Source organism: Mytilus californianus, unplaced genomic scaffold (genome assembly GCF_021869535.1).
Source record: "Mytilus californianus isolate M0D057914Y unplaced genomic scaffold, xbMytCali1.0.p SCAF_4, whole genome shotgun sequence".
NCBI classification, from domain to species: domain Eukaryota; kingdom Metazoa; phylum Mollusca; class Bivalvia; order Mytilida; family Mytilidae; genus Mytilus; species Mytilus californianus.
Window position 1 is genome coordinate 124298132 of NW_026262690.1, and position 23376 is coordinate 124321507.

The 23376-nt window shown below is 32.8% G+C and overlaps 1 protein-coding gene across 2 annotated transcripts in view; it reads left to right on the forward strand.

Moving 5' to 3' along the window:
- Positions 1-23161, forward strand: part of LOC127739319 (uncharacterized) — a 35958-nt gene extending 12797 nt beyond the window's left edge. The window contains exons 1-3 of one of the 2 annotated variants that reach the window (XM_052250989.1): positions 6840-7630; positions 9179-9386; positions 19318-23161. In XM_052250989.1, the coding sequence (XP_052106949.1) occupies positions 7346-7630; positions 9179-9386; positions 19318-20456 (1632 nt within the window). In that variant the 5' untranslated portion in view covers positions 6840-7345 and the 3' untranslated portion in view covers positions 20457-23161. Of the gene's footprint in view, positions 1-6839; positions 7631-9178; positions 9387-19317 lie in introns of those variants that run through there. The other variant, XM_052250990.1, reaches the window with a different exon arrangement.
- Positions 23162-23376: the final 215 nt, after the last annotated feature.

Here is a 23376-nt window from a genome sequence, read left to right on the forward strand (position 1 = left end):
GTAAGATGCACATGTCTGTCTGTCGGGATTTATCTGACCTTGACCTCATTGTCATAGATAAAAATGTCAAGTTTATGTGATACTTACAGTAAAACCTTGAGTAACATGAATATACATGTTGAGGTCATAGGAATTTGAATAGCAACCCTTCTTTGTAGAAGATAGACACGCTTCTAGTCGTGTTAATTCACAAGGTAAAAGTCCACAGGAAACCTGTTATCCAACCCAGATTCATTATGCTGACTCCGAGCTCACCATTATTTGCTCTAACAGTTTTGTGTTTGATTATATGTCAGTAAACGAAAACCAATTCCTTTTACGTTAGCTTAAAATTGTAAAATCCACTATCACTTCCGTAAAAATGTCAAAAATCTTTCCAAAATATAAAAACATCTTTTACATGTACCGGGCTCTACAAACATATGAAAGTATACCACTACACTCTTTCCTATGAGCTGCGGATGAAGTTTAAATTATTTTGTTTAAGGCTGAGCTCCGGAAATGTTTTATGACCTCCATAATTCGAATTCTGGTTATCTATAAGCCATTGAAAACCTCATTAAATATTTCAAAACATTCATATTTTCGACTTCAGGGTAACCTGAAATGATTCTTGACGTCCATATTTCGATATTAGGATATCCTCAAATGTTTATAGAGGTCCAAAATAATTTCAAAACCTCCACGATTTTAATTCCAGGATATCTTGAAATGGAATTGTGGAGGTCATGAATATTTATGGACCTTCATAATCATTTAAGGATAATCTAACAACTAGATAAAGTTTGGAGTTGAACAGGTAAAAAGTCTGGATTAATAATACATTTAGCTCCATAAAGGGGGGCAACCATACCCCCTAAACCCGCCTCTTCTGGTACATGACGGCTATATAAGGCAGTGTTACCATATTTTCAGCATGTCTTCAGTTCTGTTAATTCCTTTCAGAGTACCTTTGTAGAATTGTTAGTAAACATTTTCGACTGCCTCACCTTGCGCTTTTTGGAAAACCAGAAATCAGCCTCTACCAATGTTCAACATCAGGTATAAATAAGAATATAATAAGTAATTTTCAAATGTTACATCCAAGAAGGGGCGGAGCAAACTGAGGCATCAAATTTTACTTCATATAATACAGGCTGTCTTAGAAATGTCTACCCATGTTAATTGTCTTTTCCATAAGTCAGTTTTAGCGCGTAGATGATGCGTAACATTAACAAGGGCAAACTTCTTAAAGTAACAAGCAAAATAAAAAAAAAATAAAAAAACAACCAATAAAATAAAATATCTTACAGTCTGGAATTAAATCAGTGTCATCTTTCATTTTAACTTCTTATTTTCAATAATTTAGAAAAAAGGGGGAATTATTGACACCCTTGTCCTCCCGGCTAATAACTACGCCTTTGTGTGTAGACAAAGGTTTGTTGAAATTAAAAATTGGAATAATAAATCCTTTTTTAAGTACCATAAGTATGATAAAGAAAGTTGAGTAAAAATCCTCTCTAGTAGATAATCGTTCAATTTATATTGCATTGATATATGGTCTAGCGCGTCGGACACAGTGCAAGGCGATTTGGTGCCATCTCAGTAGCATGAGTTCGAATCCCGGCCAGGGAAGAACAAAAAATTTGCTTCCGCAAATTTACAGATCTAACATTGTTGGGCTGTTATTTAGACGAATTATATATATAGAATGTGTTTTCAGCCTTGTATCGCCATCACTTGTGATCCGATGGATGAAATTTGTCATAGAGTTGTCACTGGTTCAGACGTACTTATAATATAATTATTTCTGTGACTGCATCCTACATTAATTTGTAAGATCCTTTACAATAGATAATTCAGCTGATCTGTAAACATTCAATCTTCATGCCTTATATATGATGTACTGTGTTACGATGCTAGATTAAAACTGATGAGGAAAGGTAACACCCGGCCACTGAAAGCTTTATTTTGTAGATCCTAGGTGGTCAAGTGGTCTAGTGCGTCGGGCACAGTGCAAGGCGATTTGGTGCCACGCTATCTCAGTAGCACGAGTTCGAATCCCGGCCAGGGAAGAACAAAAAAAAATTGCATCCTCAAATTCATAGATCTAACATTTTTGGGCTGATATTTAGACGAATTATATATACAGAATGTGTTTTCAGGCTTGTATCACCATCACTTGTGATCCGATGGATAAAATCTGTCATAGAGTTGTCACTGGTTCAGACGTTCTTATAATATAATTATTTCTGTGACTGCATCCTACATTAATTTTAAAGATCCTTAACAATAAATAATTCAGCTGATCTGTAAAAATTCCATCTTCATGCCTTATATATCATGTACTGTGTTACGACGATAGATTAAACCTGAGGAGGAAAGGTAACACCCGGCCACCGAAAGATTTAGTTTTGTAGAGCCTAGGTGGTCGAGTGGTGTAGCACGTCGGGCACAGTGCAAGGCGATTTGGTGCTATGATATCTCAGTAGTTTGAGTTCGAATCCTGGCCACGGAAGAGCAAAAAATTTGCTTCCGCAAATTTATAGATTTAACATTGTTGGGCTGATATTTAGACGAATTATATATATACATATAGATAAATATGTATGTTTTTGTCAAAAACATGTAACATTTGTTTATATGACAATAAAGATTATTAACTTTAGTATCTCATATCATACAAAGTAAAATCACAAAAAAATACTGAACTCCGAGGAAAATTCAAAAAGGAAAGTCCCTAATCAAATGGCAAAATCAAAAGCTCAAACACATCAAACGAATGGATAACAACTGTTATATTCCTGACTTGGTACAGGCATTTTCTTATGTAGAAAATTTTCTATAATTAAAAAAACAAACAAAACTAAAACAAAAACAAAAGGTCTCTTATTGTCATATAATCTACAAGAGAATTTCCAAGGAGTACACTTTTCAATAACAGAAACTCTCTGGGATCTGTCACTTTCATTTAGAATGTCAGGAATAACCTATTTTCCCCAATGCCATACACATGTTCCACAATTGATGCCTAGATTTAATTAAGATAGACATGGCCAACCTTTTTCACAATGTTATCACGCATGATTTATATTTCTTATCCTAAGATCAGTCTTTTCGTGCTGAGTTTGTAAAGATAATGTTGACTCTCGGTAATAATTCAAATAACCATAAATAAACAATATTACAAACATATGATTGTTACATTTTTTGGTTCTGCATGAATACTCGTTGTAAAGATGACTTAATTTCCAAAATATAAAATTCGATTTATTCAATTTCAAAGATACAAAATAAAATGACGAAAAAGGACAAATATATAAGATTATGATAATTATTCAAAATTCTTATATGACGTCTTTATAACGCTTTGAAAACAAAGCCGTGTTTTAATTAGCACAAAATTTGTTTGACACATGCGCACAAATTTACTGTTTATATTTTCGTTATTTTCATTGTTATTCTTATAAAATATATACATTTTAGCTGCTTACATAAACTTTTATCATATATTGTTGATCAAACAACATATATTACCCCGTTTTTAGTTTTTAAAAACATTGAATAAGAAAATGTAATGTACAGACTCCACGGGGAGGAAACGAGAACAGCCAAACATTTTTAAGTTATTTTCGTACGCTTCGATCCATAAAAATACTATATTTGTCCTATTAGAATCGAAATAATTCCTTAATGTCATGATCTATGCTCATTTTAACATGGGTAGGCATTATATTTGTCCCTATTTTACACTTTTTTCGCTTACGCCCAGCATTAAAATGAGCATAGAGCATGACCATGATGACATGAAGAAATTATTTCTTTAATATATATCATTAAAAAGTAAAATCACAAAAATACTGAACTCCGAGGAAAATTCAAAAAGGAAAGTCCCTAAATCCATTGTCTGGTTATATCTTATAGAAGCATATTGTGTATCATAAGTTTAAAAATAATAATCTATCTATAGCAAAAGCAAGAAGGTTTTGAGATTATATAATATCATATATAACCTTTTTTATTTCAGTATCATGAATTTTTTGTTGAAAAAGGTGCAATGATAGACAATCAAAATATGGATCGATGTATTCATGTAATAACAAACTAATAAATACATCATCAAAAATAATACACAACAGTCACCAATAGAAATGTTCGTTTTACCATGATTTAATAGTATTGTTTACATTATGTTATATTTAGAACAATCAGCCAGCGAACAATAAGGTGATATATCTAAAAACTATCGTTCGACGTAAAGACAAAATAGGGCCAACATAGAATTTGAAAACACATACACAAACACTTTGCACCATTTCGATTTAGTCTCTGGTTTTTATCTTCTTTAACTCCAAGAATTGTATATTGATTTTTAATTTAACTAAATTTTCAGCCGCAGTTTCTTTCAGACATTTTTCTATAAAAGGGCCGTCAACCCTTGATGCCCTGCAACGGTGCATTTTGTTTATAAATAGTAAAACACACGACACAGATTAAGATTTTGTATTAGATGAGCTTTTCAATGCGAAAAAATGAAGACTTATGATTAATTATGAAGATTTTGGTATACGAAAGCTTTCCATACGTATTGACTCCTTGTCGGGACAATAACACTTACAATAATTATACAGTTGTAATAACATGAGCAACACGACGAGTGCCACATGTGGAGCAGGATCTGCTTACCCTTCCGAAGCACCTGATATCACCCCCAGTTTTTGATTGGGTTCGTACGTGTTGCTGTTGTACCCCTATTTGTGACATTTTTACCTATTGTGTCTGTTTGTTTTGTTCACACATCGTTGTCAGTATAATGGAATTTGATGCGACTGTCATACAAGTGAGAGGTTTAGCTAGCTTTAAAACCAGGTTTAATCCACCATTTTCTACATAAGAAAATGCCTGTACCAAGTCAGGAATATGACAGTTGTTATCCATTCGTTTGATGTGTTTTTTTGATTTTGCAATTTGATTGGGGACTCTCCTTTTTGAATTTTCCTCGGAGTTCAGTATTTTTGTGATTTTACTTTTTACAGTTCAATATTACTTGAAAATTCTTAGATAGAAGTCAATCAAAGCACAGACTAATGAATTTGAATAATGTTATCCTCAAATAATCAGCATATTTTCCCAAAATTACATTGCATATCGACTAAAAACACAAAAATGACCAACAGATTCAATGTAAACAATAATGTACCGAGTAATATGCGCTCCCCGGAAAACAATATTACTAATATCATGAAAGTTCTGTATTGACAATATAATACTTCTATGGCTATACTAAAGGAAAGTTTTAACAACGCTATTATGTTCAAATTTGTGGACATCACGCAGATATATTTAGGAAAACATGCTAGTCGAAATAACAGGGGTCGCAGGCTTCTGTTTTCAAGTACTATTCTCATTTTTACAATGCCAATTATCTTATTCGATTAATTTAAAATTCTGCAAATACATGTACAAACATAAGTAATGCACTTTACATTAACAAAAAAAATACTTAAGATAAGAGTCAATATGAAGACAAATTTAATATAAATGTTTTAATATAAAATCAATTATTTTTCACGACAGAAACTTTCGAAAATCGCAGACAAATTCATGCTTTCTATTTTTCTAAAAGTTAAGTGAATAAAAGGAGAATGTGAATCGAACAAGCAACAAACTATGTTTTAAAAGATTATCCTTAATTATTTACCTGGTATGACTAAGATTATATCTGTACATCTTCAGAAAATTATCACAACTCGATTTAAGGAACAGATGCACACCATTTTGTAAAAGAGGGGCGAAAGATACCAGAGGGACATCCAAATTCATAGATCGAAAATAAACTGACAATACCATTGCTAAAAAAGAAAAAAAACAAACAGACAAATAATAGTACACAAGACACATTATAGAAAACTAAAGACTATTGTAAAATATGTTTATATGGTTGGATAGATTTAAAACTCGGGAATAAATATAAATGCAAATGAAGTTGTTTCTGTTAAAGATTTAGTGTGTATTGATGTATGAAAACCCATCTGCACACATTTTTGGTTTTGTATTGTATGACGTAATAGGTCTTGTACCTGGGGTTTTTTAATTGAAAATGGAACAAATAAAGATAACAGTAGTATACCGCTGTTCCGGATAGTCATAAATCGATTGAGAGAACACATATCTGGGTTACAAACTTAATCCGAAGGAAACACATTATCTATTAGAGAAAAACAAAAGAACAACAGAAACACTGAAGTGCAACACAAACAAACACCAACATGCATAGAAACGAACTATTTGATGACAACTGCCATATTCCTGACTTTGTACAGAACATTTTAAGAAAAAATCGAACTTCGGTGCAATCCTTATCAAAAAACAAATTAGATAGATAGAAAGCCTTAAAATTAAACTTTCAAAATCGATTCGAATGAAAAAGAAGTGTAATGTTATTTACTGACAGATGATCAATATGAAGATTGCCTTTGATAATCTATACGGTAAATTTATCGATATCGGTTGTGGCCCAATTTAACGCATGTGCACTAGGGTTGCTGATAAAAGTTGTGTATGCAAGATTTGTATTTATCCAGTCTCAGTTTTTGTTAATTATTCATTTTCAAAGTGGGCATTTATTAACTTTAGAACCAATTGTTTGGAGTTACTAAGCGAACAATTAAAGAAGTTTGGGACATAACTATATTGTTGCATAATATTAGATATTCAAATTGTGCACATTTTTAAAAAAGTTTGAACGTTTAAACTTTAACCAATAATGTTTATGTGCTCAAAGCATTATTTCTAAACGCCTAAAATATGTGCACAAGTTTCCATGTTGTGCGCAGAGGTTACAAAAAAAAAATCGCACCCGATTTTAAGTTGAATCAACAAGTTAAAATGTGCGAATAAATATAAAGGTTGCGCACTTAATAACTAAAGTGAAGAAAATATACAAATATTCTAAAAAAAACTGTTTTATTTAGTTGCCAATTCCACCTAAAATTGTTATATCACGAGTCAAAATTCAAAAGATTTTCCAACAATTTGCCATATATATCCATCAAATAATACATCAATTGCTATTTCACATTGCTGTTTAAAAATAAGTTTGATAAAATTTTACAGGGTTAGTAAAAGTTTTCTACGGAAGACAGTCATCTTGAACCTAAATGAATGGATATGAATCGGTAGAACAATAGTTAGTTACGGAATCATATTTGTTTGGTAAAGAATTTCCTCTTTCTTTCTTGTTTTATTAAATACTCGGAATTTGCCGAAATCTTTTAAAATTGCAGTCTTTAATTATACGAATTCAAACTATGTGTTTTTATGGTGTGATTCTTCAATTATTCAAAAGGTTGAAGGACGTGTTAAAATGGGACAAATAAGAAATACTTTCTCGATCTTTTCGTTTTTCTTCGTTTTCTTTCTAGTTACCTCTTCTAAGGACATTGATCTGACTATGATGATATGTCTGCTGCGTAATTTTGGAGGTTTATTAAAACCCTCCAATGGATGGGATCAACTTCCGCCGCCGAATGAAGTCTTGCCGGGAGCGGAATTGGCAACACTGAAGTGGTACAGAAATCAGGTGGCCCATATGACAGTAACTTCTATGGATAACAATGAGTTCACCGACAAATGGACTCGTGTTGAAAAGGTACACAGTAGCAACCAAAGCACATTTATTCATTTTGTTCAAATAATAGTTATGAAATAAAAAAAAATCGAGTTTTAGATTACATGGGTGGATTCAGCTGATGTTCAAATGGTTTAAGATTAAGTTATGGGAATAAGAGATATATAATAACATTCTCATAGCTTAGGTTCGGGACTATCAAACACTGCGTGAAGTACAAATTGGGAAGGGGGGGGGGGGGATTCTCAAAACAAGCTGACGACATTTATGTTAATTGTGCAACTTGTATTATATATTGAATACCCTTTAACCAATGTCATAAGAAAAAAACAATTATTTAATGCAATTTATTTCAAATTGTAAACACAAACACAGGAGCAAATCAATATAAAAACTAGAGATGTCAACGAGTACTCAAGTATTCAAGTACCCTCGATAGTACCGAGTATCGAATACCAAAATGATACTCGACTAATCGGTTTCTGTTAGAATAGTGAACATTGCCTTCGTAAAGAAAAAAAATTGTTTACTTAGCGCGACTAATGGGAACTTGAATATTAATCATAATTAATCTTAATTAAAATAGACTTCGAATGTTTGCATTTAATTGTCGTTCAAGATTCCCTCGAACCGATGTAGGCTACGAACAAGAACACCATTTCCTCCACGGTTTACACTTTTAGCTAATCGTGTCGAAGTCATTCCACCACCTCTGTACCGTCAGAGCAAATATTTTCATCAGCAGGACTGTAAGTTATGTAACGAAGTCGGGAAATCGACTCGTCCCAGAAAAAGTTGAAAACATAATATTTCTAGATAAGAACAAATTCGGTTTTCCCTATGTCGAATCTCAGATAATGCTTAAGGGCACCAGTAAGTTCTAATCATCACCCCATTGTTGATCATTACACGATTTTGTTTACGATTCACAAATACCGTTGTTTGAGTAAACATTTTTCTATAGATGTTTATTAATTAATTGATTAGACTATTGCCAGTATACATAATTAGTGCATGTAGTGAATGAGCTATTAATTATGGTATAAAATTATTATTATTCTGGGACTATCATCCAGTCCTAAGTAATAATGTTTAATAATGTCAATAACACAACTGCCCACAATACGTAAAATGGGTATAATTTTGTATTTCCATTTTGTAGATGTTTTTCCGAGCGAGTATTAGAGTATAGCTCGGTAAATCTAACGAGAACTCGATAAGTAACTAATCACCGAGTTGACATCCCAAATAAAACTGATAATTATTTGAATAATTTTAAGTCAGTTTTAGTAATTTTGTATGAAAGATGGTTAGGTTTATTATACGTCCTTTTATGAGAGATAATTCTATTTTATGCGGTATAAAACTCGACGTCATATAGCGTAAAACAAGTAAACTATCTAAACTTAGAATTGTTTCATTATATACATGACAATCTGAACAACAGTAGAATAGCTGAATTATACCTTATGTTTTTTTTTTAAATCAAAAACACAAAATCTTTGTAAAAAACATGTTTAAATAGTAATGTCTGTTTAGAAATGAGCTTGTATATTTCTCTCATTTTAGGCATTGACATCGTTGAATAAAGGTCAGAGACCACATGAGGTCACCGAAATCTTTAATTACGATCTTGATGGAGAACAAGCAAAAGCATTAGCAAACACAGAACTGAAGCAACTACAGAAACACTACATGGATTGTGAAAAGGAAAAAGAACAGATAGAAAGTGATTTAGCTTACTACATGGAAGGACATCTTCCTAAAAATATGGCAGGTGTGTTTCAATTTTATCAATACAACCAGTGCAAATCGTCACATATTTCTTAATACCTGTTTTTAATTAAGCTACTCCCTTTTTTTTTTATCTCTATTCAGACTGACTTCCAGTTGAAATTAAACAAAAACGAAATAGAACTCTTTATTAGAAAAAGCAAAACAGGCCAAGTTTGTATATTTTAATTGTTTATATCTGTTTCTATGGGCTTTATAACTTGAATGTAGGTGCAAAATTTAGGATTTTATGCTTCTGATATGTGTGTTTTTTACTTAAATTATAGTATGGAGCTTTGAGATATTTTCAAACATTTGAATCAAAAGAATAAACTGAAACAAAACAGTCGATTTTAGAAGTTGCAAATACATGTGGATCTTATTTGTGCATGAATTCCGCCGAAAAAATTTCACAAAAAGATAAAAGTTTTATCATTTTAGAGCACCACTTAGCAATATCTACCCCAGGCGAAAGTTTTTGTGAAATCATCTTAAAAATGGCAATAATTTCATCGAAAAGAGAAAGTCAAATTTTCAAACGTGATTGAGTTGACTATTTTGTCTTGGAAACGTATAAATCAAAAATATTTGATACATCATCTTGCTTCAGAATCTTTTAATTTTATACATTTAGGCTAATGGTTGAAATTATAACATTGAAAATTTACAGTACTAAAAATAGAATATTGGGTCAAGTGAAATGCCTTTCTAATGAGTCACAGCTACAGAGAAGGTGTGTTTGAATAACAATATTTTACAAAAAGAGATTGACGACTGACTTCAGGAAGAAGAATCCTGACTGTATTGTACTTATATGTATATAGTTGATTGTATTTGGATAAGGTGTGGTTTAGTTTATGACTTTATGAATCCTCTGATGTGTTGACTTTTAAATATAATGGCTAAATTAATTTTGTGGACTGGTAGGCAAAGGCATAAAAATATTCGTCAGAATATCTCTAAAAAAGATCCAGATTCATTTTTGTGGACTCTTTACAAGAAGATATTCCGGAGATGTACAAAAGAGATCAATAAAACACGTCCAAAGTACCATGCAAAGGAGACGTACGGAATGTATAAATACACTGCAAAGTCTAGTCTAAATGGGAACCAACGATGATTTCAATGCAACGTGTTAAAAGAATGGCAAGCTGTCTGAACGTAAAAGAACTTCTTCCTCTACTTTGATCGTCTCTGTAGGGCGTGCTTAATTGATTTATTATCTAATGTTATTTTGTCACTGTGATAAAGCAAACAAACACTACACTATCGTGATTAAAGAGGACTTTGAAACATTTCAAGGCAAAACAATAAAAGAGTTTTGTGAACTATTGATTGTCTTTCGTCCTTATAGTCCCATAACGGCGAAGCCAAATGGGGTTGATATGTTTGATGTCCACTCGTACATTAGTCAGTCCGTTACACTTAAGTTTTCGGTACTTTTTTCTATTACGAGTATATCAATAATAGCTTCTTGCTGAACTTCGAGTTGAAAATATTGTTACTCCTCTGATATAGCACTACTAAGCTTAATATTTTGTGTGTGTATATATTTAATTATTTTAACATGAAATACAGGATCAACCTTGATAGCAGGCCTATCAATAACTTTCACTTGTAATTGTGAAACTGCAATCATGGTAACTTGGTAGCTTAACTGAGCAGTCTAATAATGTGTTTCTTATTCTTAATAAGATAAAAAAATATAAAAAAGAAAACAGTTATAAGTTTAACAATAACTACTTAATCAGCTATCAAGATCAATATATATCATAAATCATAACAGTACAGAGACTCCCCCAACCCTTGGGTGTTAATCGTCGTATGTAAACATGGGGAAAGTTTTTGTATTCATAGTAAATGATCTAGGTCTAAATATATTTAGAATCGAGGTTATTATTAAACTGGTAATTGTTTTGAGTTGGAAGGTTCACAGGTGGTTCGCTCTGGTTATGGTTTTATGGAACTAAAAATGTTATCCCTTAGTGAAAAGGTAAATCGAGCAAACAGGTGAGCAAACGGGACACATAAAGGCAACATTAGTATACCGTTATTCGAAATTCATAAATCGATTGAGAAAAAAACAAATCCGGGTTACAAACTAAAACTGAGGGAAACACATCAAATATAAGAGGAGAACAACGACACAACAGAAACTTAACACTAAAATGCAACACACACAGAAACGAACTATAATATAACAATGGCCATTTTCCTGACTTGGTACAGGACATTTTAGGAAAAATGGTGGGTTGAACCTGGTTTTGTGGCTAGCCAAACCTAGACAAGCGATATACAGGTCAAACTAAAGCTGGCAATATATCAAGGTAACCCTTTGGTCAAAAAGTGAGAACGAACCCTGTCCTAACTATATTTCCCCATGAACATTATTTTATACATACAGTACAATATAATATAATACGGTCGCGCTATCTGAAATAAAAGTGGCCATATCTACAGTTCTTTCGTTCATAATATACTGGAAGATGCCCGCGAAATTTTGTACAATTTGGCAATTGTTGAAACAAAGAGTGTGGACACAGTGATTAGTAAATCCAATGAGAATTAAAATCTAAAACATTTCATCAGGAATCAACCCCTCTTGTATCTCAGAAACCGTTGACGATACTCCAAATCTGTTGACATACTCAAGTTGCAGGATCTTATCAGCAATACAAAAAAAAAATCCATTAAAATACTTTGAAAATAAAAAATCTGTATTTGCAAATATGCAAATATGCAAGCAACCGCCAAACTGGTCATTTTGTATTTCGCGGGCAGTACGTCTACTGAGCATGCGCAAAAGTGTTTAAGACACGGATCGATAACAGTCTCCTAATTTAGTTATTTTATCAAAAATTGGCGTTTTCTGTGGAAAAAAAATTGTTTCAAAGACAAATTTAGTACAAAACACTACTAGTACATTAATACGTCATATCCCAAATATTTTTGACTGCAGTAGTATAGAAACGCAACAGTGCAGCTCTGAGTCGCGAAACACGAAAATAAAAAAAGTAGAAATGAACTCTCTGAGCAACACAAGAAATAAATGAAACATGATACATATAAAAATACCATACTTAATTCCTACCCTTAGGCATAACAATATTATATGCATTTTCAAACCGAGATCAAATTAACAATAAAATGCAAAAGTTAGGTTCAGCTAAGCTGGTAAAAGGGCGGGAAATTTGGAGATCTATCTAAAATAAAGGTATGTTTGTTAATGGCAGTCATGTGGTCAATTGGTTTTATTGATTGATTGATTGTTGGTAAATTACGAAACTTTAAACCCTCTTGGCTTAACTATTGCGGTCAGTTTGTATTGGTGGATGACGCTTTAAAAGTGGCAATAATGGTCAATTAAGTGTTGAATGGCTAGTGATCGGCAGATTGACTACTTCATTGGTTAAATTCTACCATGTTGGTATATCATAAAAAGTTTCAGATAAAAATCGAAATTCGTGCTGATCATGTGATATTGCAGGATATCGTGTAATGCGGAAATTTGATTAAAAATATCTGTTTCAAACTTTTATGATTATCTGTAATGCCTTTATCAATGGATTTGAAATTTGGTATATAACTTACGGTTGAGCGACTTTTGTGAACGTAGTGGTACAAGTTTGATGAAAATTGCTTGCTTGGGAATATCTTATATCCACGCCCTTCTCTGTTACGCCTCAATCGATTATATTTTTATTCTTATCGTCCTTTCCTATGCCTATATCAACTTGTCGCTCTGTAATTTTCGTATCACGGCTTTGAGACGAGAGCAGGCATTATCAGCGACGTCACAATGTCTGAGGAGAAGTTATCAGCGACGTCACAATGTGTGAGGAGACGTTATCAAGCTTGCTTTCGTCAAGCGTAAAACTGTATTAGGGAGGGAGAAAAGACCAGTAATAGAACGATAAACAGAGTCCAAATGACATTGAAGTTTATATTTGCTGGTATGACAATATAAAAATGTTAAACATTAAACATTTAACCAAATTCGATTGGTCGTTGCAAATAGACTTTAAACGATATATTTGACATTGACGTTGACACAAGTCGGGTTTAAGATTGACACATTTCACGTTTGTTGTTTGCCATTTATGGCCTTTTATAAAGTTGAAAGTACCCAAACAACCAAATGTTTGGTCGTGTTCAGTTGTTTGTTCAGTAACCAGACAAACTATTTTTTTAATTTTGAAATGTTGTAAGGCATAACTATGAAAACACTAGGCGAGTTTGAATTTTGTATCTCCTCAATGAAGTCGAAAAGGTAAGACATAACTAAAAGCAACAGTAGTATACCGATGTTCAATAATCATAATTCGATTATGCAAAAACAACTCCGGGTAACAAATTAAAACGTAGGGAAACACATCAATTGCAATTATAAGAGGAAAACAACGGAACAACAGAAACACTGAACTACAACAAAAGCTAACGCCAACATACATAGAAACGGAATGTAGATAACAACTGCCATATTCCTGACTTGGTACAGGGCATTTTTAAAAAATAGGGTGGGTTGAACTTGGTTTTATGGCTAGCCAAACCTCCCGTTTATATGGCAATGTTGAAAAGCATGCTGTTTCCATCTACGCGTACGGCGGCTACGTCACTAATGTATTAGATTGCAATTATCTCAGAGTAAGGGGAACGACCAGTGGCAAGTCAATGATACATATAGTGGTATCAACATTGGTATATGCTGTTTTCATGAAGATTATGTGAATCCCCCTTCAGTCATGGTCTATTGACTTTGAGACTTTTCCTTAGTTTAAATGTTAAAGTTTATACTGGTAATTAGCTGAGTTTTAAAGGAAACACTTGTGGAAGGTTACAGATTATTACTATGCAGGTGTATAAGCAATAGCACATCTCATTTCCATGGAGATTATTTGGACCCTCTCCCTCAGTAATGGTCTATTGATTTTGAAATTTTTCATAGTTTAGATGTTAATGTTTTTGATTAGTTCAGATTTAGATGAATAACTACTGGTAAGTCTTTGAAATTTGGTTTGCAGTTGTATCAACATTTGTACGTTCCATTTCCATGGAGAATATTTGGCCCTAACAGCTCATCTTAATTCATTGAATTTTGTATTGATCATATGGTTAAAGTTTGTGTTTAGGAAACTTCTTATGATAAGTTTTGTATGCAGTTGTTTTAGCATTGGCATTTCTCATTTCCATGAAGGTAATTTGTTCCTTGCACCTTTAGTCATGGTGGATTGACTTTAAATGTTTTACGTAGATTAAATGGTTTAAGTGGCATAAGCTGTCAAATTCATGATCACTGATTTGACTCAAATTCTCATATTTGATTGATGACATACTAAAACGTATATCATCATTACAAAAATGTAAAACAAACAATTAACAATGCATGGAATCGATAATATGTATCAACATTTCGTGTGTATTTTTGTCTAGATATCATCTAATTAACCATTCGAGATGACCTCCGAAGACTGCCGACGGTCATATAATTTGATATAAGCATGAATATGAATATAAACGAATAGCGACCACGTGCAATTGGTTTTTCTAGGTCTGTTTTATTTTATGTTGTAGGTTAAAAAGTATTTTTATCATCGATTTTACATTTGTTAGAATATTTTTTTGTGGATCAAATCAGTCAACCAAATTGTTCATCCTTGTTCACTTTCAATTTTAACATTCTTTTCCTTTAATAGCTGAATACATGAGTAATTCATCTCCAGTGGAGGGGTTGAACTAAAAATCACATGAATACGGATTCAATGAGGTCAAATTATTCACTTGCAAGTGAATAATTCATCAGCGATGTTTTTTGGCTTATTCTGACACAATTGAACCAAATTGGCTGCTAAAAGTGAATTATTATTTCACTACATCACTTTCATAAATGATTGGACAAAAAAACTTTCATTCATTAATGATTGGACAAAAAAAAATCATCTTTTAATTTTTTTTATATATCTCGTAGCTAATGCTAATTTAATTTCAACATTTGCATCATACCATCAACATTACATAACTAAGTGTCAACAGTTTAATTTCACATCTAGAAGTATATCCATTGAGGGCTACTATTCATAACGTGAGTATTCGTCTACATGACACCATACAAATTTTTATAATAACTCATTTTTTTCGACTTCAAATTGATTAAGGTGGTACCAAACACCTTGACTAAAATTAATATGGCTCGTGTAATTTTCATAACATTTTGACAAAATATTTACTTTGACCCTTTGACAAAAATATAAAAATTTCAAAAAACTTGAACCACACACTATCTCGGAAAAATTATATTGGATATATAGCAGTTTGGAAAACACTAATTTTGATCATTGAGAAGCATAATATTTCCTTAACAATACAACGTGATTAAAACATAAAGCTGATTCTAGTTACATTTCTAGGACACTGTAACTCTTTCCACCATTCAATAAAATTTACATATGAATCATCTATGGAGAAAATAAACTTCCTCGACACTACGAGTTACATCAAGAACGGAACCATTATAACGGACCTTCATACCAAACAAACGGACAAACATCAATTCCTTTCTCCTAAAAGTTGCCATCCTAAACACTGCTCCCGTGGCATCCCATTCAGCCAGGCATTGCGAATCAAGAGAATATGCTCTACTGAAAATACGCAAAATGCTAGACTTGGACAACTACGTAAACATCTAGTTGTTCGAGGATACAATAACAACATCATTGATAGCGCTTTCGATAGAGCAAACAAAACTAGTCGCCAAGAACTTCTAGAGTACAAAGATAAGAATAAAGCAGCTAACAGAACACCCCTTGTAATCACTTACCATCCTGATTTTAAAAATGTGTCTTCCATTGTTCAGAGGCATTGGAAAATTATAGAAAATGATTCAAATCTTAAAAAAGTATTTTCCTCACCACCAGTCATGGCCTTCAGAAGACCTAAAACATCCGTGACAAATTAGTGACATCTGTATTAGCAAAGCAGCCTAATCCATCTCCCGGTTGCTACAAACAATGTGGTCGAAGGAACTGCTTGTGTTGTAAAGCTGCCAATACAAGCAGTTCTTTGATCAGCTCCGTTACTAAACAAAATTATACCATCTACTCAAATTCCAACTGTAAAACGGAGAACTCAATTTATATATTAACATGTGACACTTGTGGCAATCAGTATGTGGGAGAAACAATGGACAAATTTAATATTCGGCTCAATAACCATCGTTCATGGTACATAACCAACAAAAACTGTCCTCTCACAAGACATCTTCGTTCAACGAAAAATTCTTTTGATAATGTTACTTTCCAAATCATAGAAGTCAACACCGAGTGGGACACCACGGCGAGAAGGAGAAGAGAAAATTTTTGGATCCACCAACTCCACACTTTAGAACCTGATGGTCTTAACGAAAAAGATGAGAAAAGATACAGGAAAGATAAAGAATAATTTAGTACACAGCATCGTCCTTTTTATCCTGTAATATTGGCCAATGGACGTTGCTAACTTCAACTACCAATTTTGTAAACATCTTGAACTTCATCCAAATTATGTATTATTTTTAAGGCAGCTAAATTCAAGTGCAACATATACATTGAGCTGCAAAAGTTTCTTATCAACTACATCCGATTTCACCTGGATAGATGCACGCTTGATACAGCTAGTTAGTCTAGCGAAATATTGCGTTTATTTTCATCATTTTGTAAATATTTTAAAAATTCTTATATTTACATACTAAATAGTGTGTTAAAATTACATTGTAAGGCAATCTATATATATATATGTCGTGTACATGTTGCGATTTTGTACATGTTATAACATGTACATGATACAACTTGTACAATTCAAAAATACATGTTATAACATGTACAAAAGTACCTCGTTCATGTTGTAACATGTACAAAATATTGCTTAAAAATTGTTTTAACTTGTACAAAATTAGAAAATAAATCTAAATAAAACACAATATACATTTTAAATCTATTGAATAATAAAGAACAATAATCAAAAGCTCAGAACGGTTTTTCCTTTAGAGCACAGAGATCAAAGATCACAAATATTCAGAAATGTGTTTAATGCTTCACAGCTTATGTTGGATTTCATGTCGTTGTATATTGTATGCAGTCCACCATGGCCTACAGCAGTGTGGCGCTACTTAATATTTGCAAACATTTCCCCAATGACAACAAAGTAGATAACTGGTTCATCAGAAATGTTTTAAGAACAATGCCTTAAAATTTTGGATTATACCCATCCCCCTCTTTTTTTTAACATGCAAGGTCTCCTATGCATACTCTATGAAAGCCAGAAAGAGAAAATGGTTTTCAGTTGACCATGCTTAATTATAAATAATTTGGGAATTATTGAATCTGGTCTTCAACATTTTTGGCATTGACCATAACTAGTGTAAATCCTTTTCATCATATTATTATTTTTTGATAAATGATAAGATCATTGCATGAATCGAATGTCATTTTGATATTTTAAATTTCTATCCTCCTCTACTCTCAAAACAGGGTTTTGTTTGTAGAGAAACTTTCCTCGACATATCAAGGATTTCATTGTAAAATCAATCCTGGCTATCCTCTTGCATCTTTATTCTAAACTAGTATGAAAGTATTGTACAATTGCCTTCAAAGTAGAAACTCACAATTATAATTCATCAGGTGAGAATACTGAATAATGTTTGTTGATTGCAATGTGTGTTTCAAACGGTATTAAGTAATCATAAAAACTATTCATATGGTCAATAACTCTATCAAAAAGGACAAAACACACTTACATGAATGATCAATAGAAAAAATGAAAACATTATTGAGGTTAATGACATGTGTTGTAATAACAAAAGTATATCTTTATTTTCAAATTTTGTACAAGTTGAAACTATTTTTAAGTAATATTTTGTTATGACATGTATGAGTACTTTTGTACATGTTATTATGTTCTCTCTTTAAAAAATTCAAAATTTGGTGACTATGTTGAACGCATCTATCCCATCGAACTAGAGATAAAGGATACAACAGATACAGTTAAGTCTGCCTCATATCTTGACTTGCATCTAGAAATTGACAATGAGGGTCGGTTGAAAACAAAACTTTACGACAAAAATGATGATTTCAGCTTCCCAATTGTGAACTTTCCATTTCTATGTAGCAACATTCCAGCAGCGCCTGCATACGGAGTATATATCTCCCAATTGATACGATATTTCCGGGCTTGTATTTCCTATCATGATCTCCTTGATAGAGGGTTGCTGCTCACAAGTAAGCTATTAAACCAAGAGTTCCAAATGGTGAAGTTGAAATCATTCCTTCGTAAATTTTACGGACGCCATCACGAGTTGGTTGACCGTTATGGAATAACCGTTTCGCAGATGATATCAGATATGTTCCTTATGTCGTAACTACAATCCCCTTCCCTTTTCACGAATGTGACCTACCGAATTAGACTATTTACCGTGTTTGTAATTACATGAGCAACACGACGGGTGCCACATGTGGAGCAGGATCTACTTACCCTCCCGGGCACCTGAGATCACCTCAAGTTATTGGTGGGGTTCGTGTTGCTCAGTCTTTAGTTTTCTATGTTGTGTCATCTGTACTATTATTTGTCTGTTTGTCCTTTTCTTTTTTTTGCCATGGCGTTGTCAGTTTATTTTCGATCTATGAGTCTGACTGTCCCTCTGGTATCTTTCGCCCCTCTTTCATAACTTGTATTTTTGCATTGTACATTTTATAACACGTACAATTGTTTTATAGGATGCAGCATGCTGAGTATTTGATTTTGCCATTTGATTAGGCACGTTCTTTCCGATTAGAATTTTCATCGTAGTTCGTTTTGTTTTGTTATTTCACGTTTTATAACCTAAATAATGTTGACAATATCCTTAATTGGAGTATCTGTTCAACATTTCATTGACAATTATAATGATTATATATGAATGTTTACAGATGCGAATGCAAGTTTGGTTGAAACATGGAAGAAAGATGACGAAAGTTTTTATGACACAACAGGATCAGATTTGGTTTATGAAACAGTAAAGCAATTTGGCTGTATTTTGGTGACATCAAATTCAACATTAGGAAAGACAGCAACCATCCGACATATTGCATTAAAACTACAATATGAAGGATTTGAAATTGTTTCCATAGAGTACCCAGAGGATGTGATCAAATACAAAACAATTAAAAAACAAGTATTTCTTATTGATGATGTCCTTGGAAAACACGGTTTAAATCCGAACTTGTTGGAAAAGTGGGAAAGAACAAATGAAAAACTGATTAGCTGCCTGAAGAAAGAATCAGGTTCACACAAAGTATTGTGTACACTGAGATCACTTATAGCACTCAATAAAAGATTTGAAAATGCATCGACCATTCTAAACAAAAAAGTCATTAATTTAGAGCAAGAGTCTTATACTCTTTCAAAAGAGGAAAAACAGCAAATATTAATTAAACACCTTAAGACAAATAACTTAGAAAAGGAAATAAATTCAAAGGAGCTTGAGATAATGTGCGAAACCAGTTATGCATTTCCTCTTCTTTGCAAATTAGTTTCAAATGATGCTGAAAGATTCAGAAAAAGAATCGAATTCTTTAGGCAGCCATTGTCACTGTTCAGGGATGAACTTGATAAAATTAGTAATGAAAATAAGAAGCTTTATTGCATTTTGGTAATATGTATGTTGTATAAGGGTTCATATAATAGACGCGTATTTGATATTGACTGTGATGAGAAAATAAAAAGAATAATTCAGGCTTGCGGGCTTCAAACAGACATGTCTACGAAAGAACTGGAGGATACCGCTGTTTCTGCTGTAGGATCTTATTTCACTGAAGACAGTACTGATTTTCGGTTTATTCACGATGCTCTTGAAGAGACTGTCGGCTTACATTTCTGTAAATTTGCTCCAAGAGTAATGTTTTTATACTGTGATATTCTGTTTATAAGAGATCGAGTCAGAATTCATTCCAATGAAGACATGCATAAAAATGTCGCTGAAAATATTGTGATTATTCGGGAAGATGAATTGAATGAAGATCATCTTCAACCGTTATATAATAGATTGGGGGATGAGTTAACATGTTGAAAATTTTCCAGTGTTGATGAGCCACATCTTTAAAAATAAAACTTTTGTTTGGATATTTGGAACCAAATTTGAAAACAAGATGAGCTTACAAAAGACTTTTTTTGAAACCGTTAGTTCCGAGCGGGTAAGGAGCTGCGATTCGTCCGTATTTAAAAATATTTTAAAGATTCTTTCAAATGTTGAATTACAAAATAGAAAAGATGCTATTAGTCGAGTTATAGATGCTTTACCTTTCAGAAGTACACTTCTGTACTGGGTTGTGGCCTTTGGCTGCTATGACCTCTTTCAATATGCATGGCATGAGATGACAACTAAAGATTGTAATTGGATTCTTGGTAAAGATTATACATTACTACCTGATGTTAAGTCCTTCTTTCCTCTAGCTATTCTGGGAGGTAACTTAAATATTGTAAAAGACCTGATTTGTTCTGGTGCAGATGTTAACTGCTTTCCGAGTTTTGGGAAACACCTTTATATTTAGCAATTAAATCGTGTAACTATGATATGGCACGCTTACTGGTGAGAAGTGGAGCACAGGTAAACCTACGAGGATTGGTACAATTGAATGTCCCAATTGTGGTTACTTCAAACAAACAGGAATTAACTAGTATAATTCTTGAATATGATTTAAACCAGACCGAGCTTCATGTAGCTGTCTGACATAACGACTTAAAAAAATTGAGAACAAATATTCGATCAGAAAATATTAATTCTAGAACAGATAGCGGATGGACAGTCTTACATTACGCTGTATTATTAAATAACTTACATGCTGTGAAGGTGTTATTCCATGAAGAATTGCCCTAAATCGATGATCCCTATGTTGAAATTACGCAAGCTGACAGCAGAGAAGTGTACATAGAGCCGACATTGAAAGTAAGCATAGTTGACAAGAACGGACTTACTGCTGTCCATCTAGCAGTTGTAAACAATAATATCGAGATACTGTCTTTTCTGCTTCATAAGAAAACTGAGGTAAAGGTTCATGATTGTTTCTATAGAACCCCTTTACATTACACAATTAGTGAAAGCGCAACAAAATTAATGCTTACTCATACCTCCCAGGACCAGTGTTTAAAGACTAATCGACACACCGAGGAGGAGAAAGAGTATGAAAAAACGCCGATGTCAGCTTTAAGGACCATGTGTTTTAATATAATTCTAAACACTTCTTACAGAAGAATTTGGAGTGATTTTGTAAATGAGCCAGACTACGAAGGTAATACACCCTTGCATTCTGTTATAAACAGATGCATTTCAAAAGAGGAAAGCAGTAATGGTATAAAAACATTGCTAGAGAATGGGGCCAATCCTTATCTTTTTAATGATAGTGGCACTTCAGCATTAGAGTTAATCAAAAGCACTTGTGGCACAGTCAAATACATAAACAATAGTGCAAGATATGAAAAATCAATTAAGATAACTTTTAATGTATTTGCTTTATCAATGATCTTATTAATGGCAGTGACTTTTGGCCTATCAATATATTTTGCCTTCGTTATTGTAAAGGAAAGTCAAACTGCAGTATTTTGCGTTAGACAATGTGCCGAGTATGGTAATATTACCTTGGTGCAGGTGACGAGAAGCATAAACGTTATAATACTCACTATTTTACTATTGTGGTTATTATCGAAACCTTTTTACATTAGAGATTCATATTTCCTCCGACAAAGTATTTGGTTTTTTTCCGTATCAATAATTTGTGGTTCTAGCATATTAGTGGGTGCATTTGTATGCATTCAAATCATATACAGTTTGATGTATGCAATGCTTTTAGCTATTTTAGTGAGTTTGATAATAAATCAAATGTTCTCACTTTTCAAAATATCTATTATAAGTTTGGACAGAAGCAGTATAGTTTTTGTACTGGCAATCTCCTTTCTAAGCTTTGGTAGTTTAGCATTTTTCTATGTCACGTCTATCATATACACTAGTGACCTACACTCCAACAATTTTGATTCCATTAGTAATTTAAATATCCTGAACATAACAGCTTCAAATTGTACAGAATTTCGTTCTGTAAATATTTCTTGTACACATTTATCCAATAATATTACTTATAAGCATGGTGTTGATTTCGAAGTACAATGTCTTACTGACCCAAATATTACAAGCAATAATGGTACATATGGTACACTGACGATGGAATCAGGATTTTTATACTCAGAAATAGGCATCATGTCTTTATTTTATTTAAATTTTTCGTTACATACAACATGTACCTATTTTTTTATTCATTGTATATGTTTTTCTGTTATATATATTCCTAGAAGAAAAAGAGAGTTCCATATCCTAATGCAAGCAGGTTGTCTAATTATACATATTATCTCAGTATTATACTTACAATGACCAAATAAATCTTTCAATTATAATGTGCGATACGCAGGAGTAAAATCTGAAGTGTCAAACAAGTGCTCCTGATTGGTTACAGTAATAATTACATAGAAACACTTACGGGAATAGCTGTATGATAGTGCCACTTACAATCCCTCCCACAAAAAAAGCTAACAATATATTAACTTGACTAGTAAAACATTTCTTGAGAATAATAGTTTCAATAAAGCTATACATAGGTATGTATAACTGGCTGGTTAAGCATTACAGAAGCATCCTTGTCTATCTAATGCATACCATGCCATGTTTAACTGACATGTAAAAGAAAATAGAACTAAGTTTCAATCCTGGTATCTATGATGAGTTTGTTTTCATTAAAGGTGTACAACGATATGTTTATCTTGCAACAAAACATCTCAGGGAAGCAATAGTTTCCTGTAATGACAAATGTAGAATTCAAACGGCCTGATTTATGTACATTCATACCTGGACATGTTATTCTGACTGGTAACATATGACATGAAAATCCTAATATCACTTTAAGTATAAAAATAAAAAGATGTGGTGTGATTACCAATGAGACAGC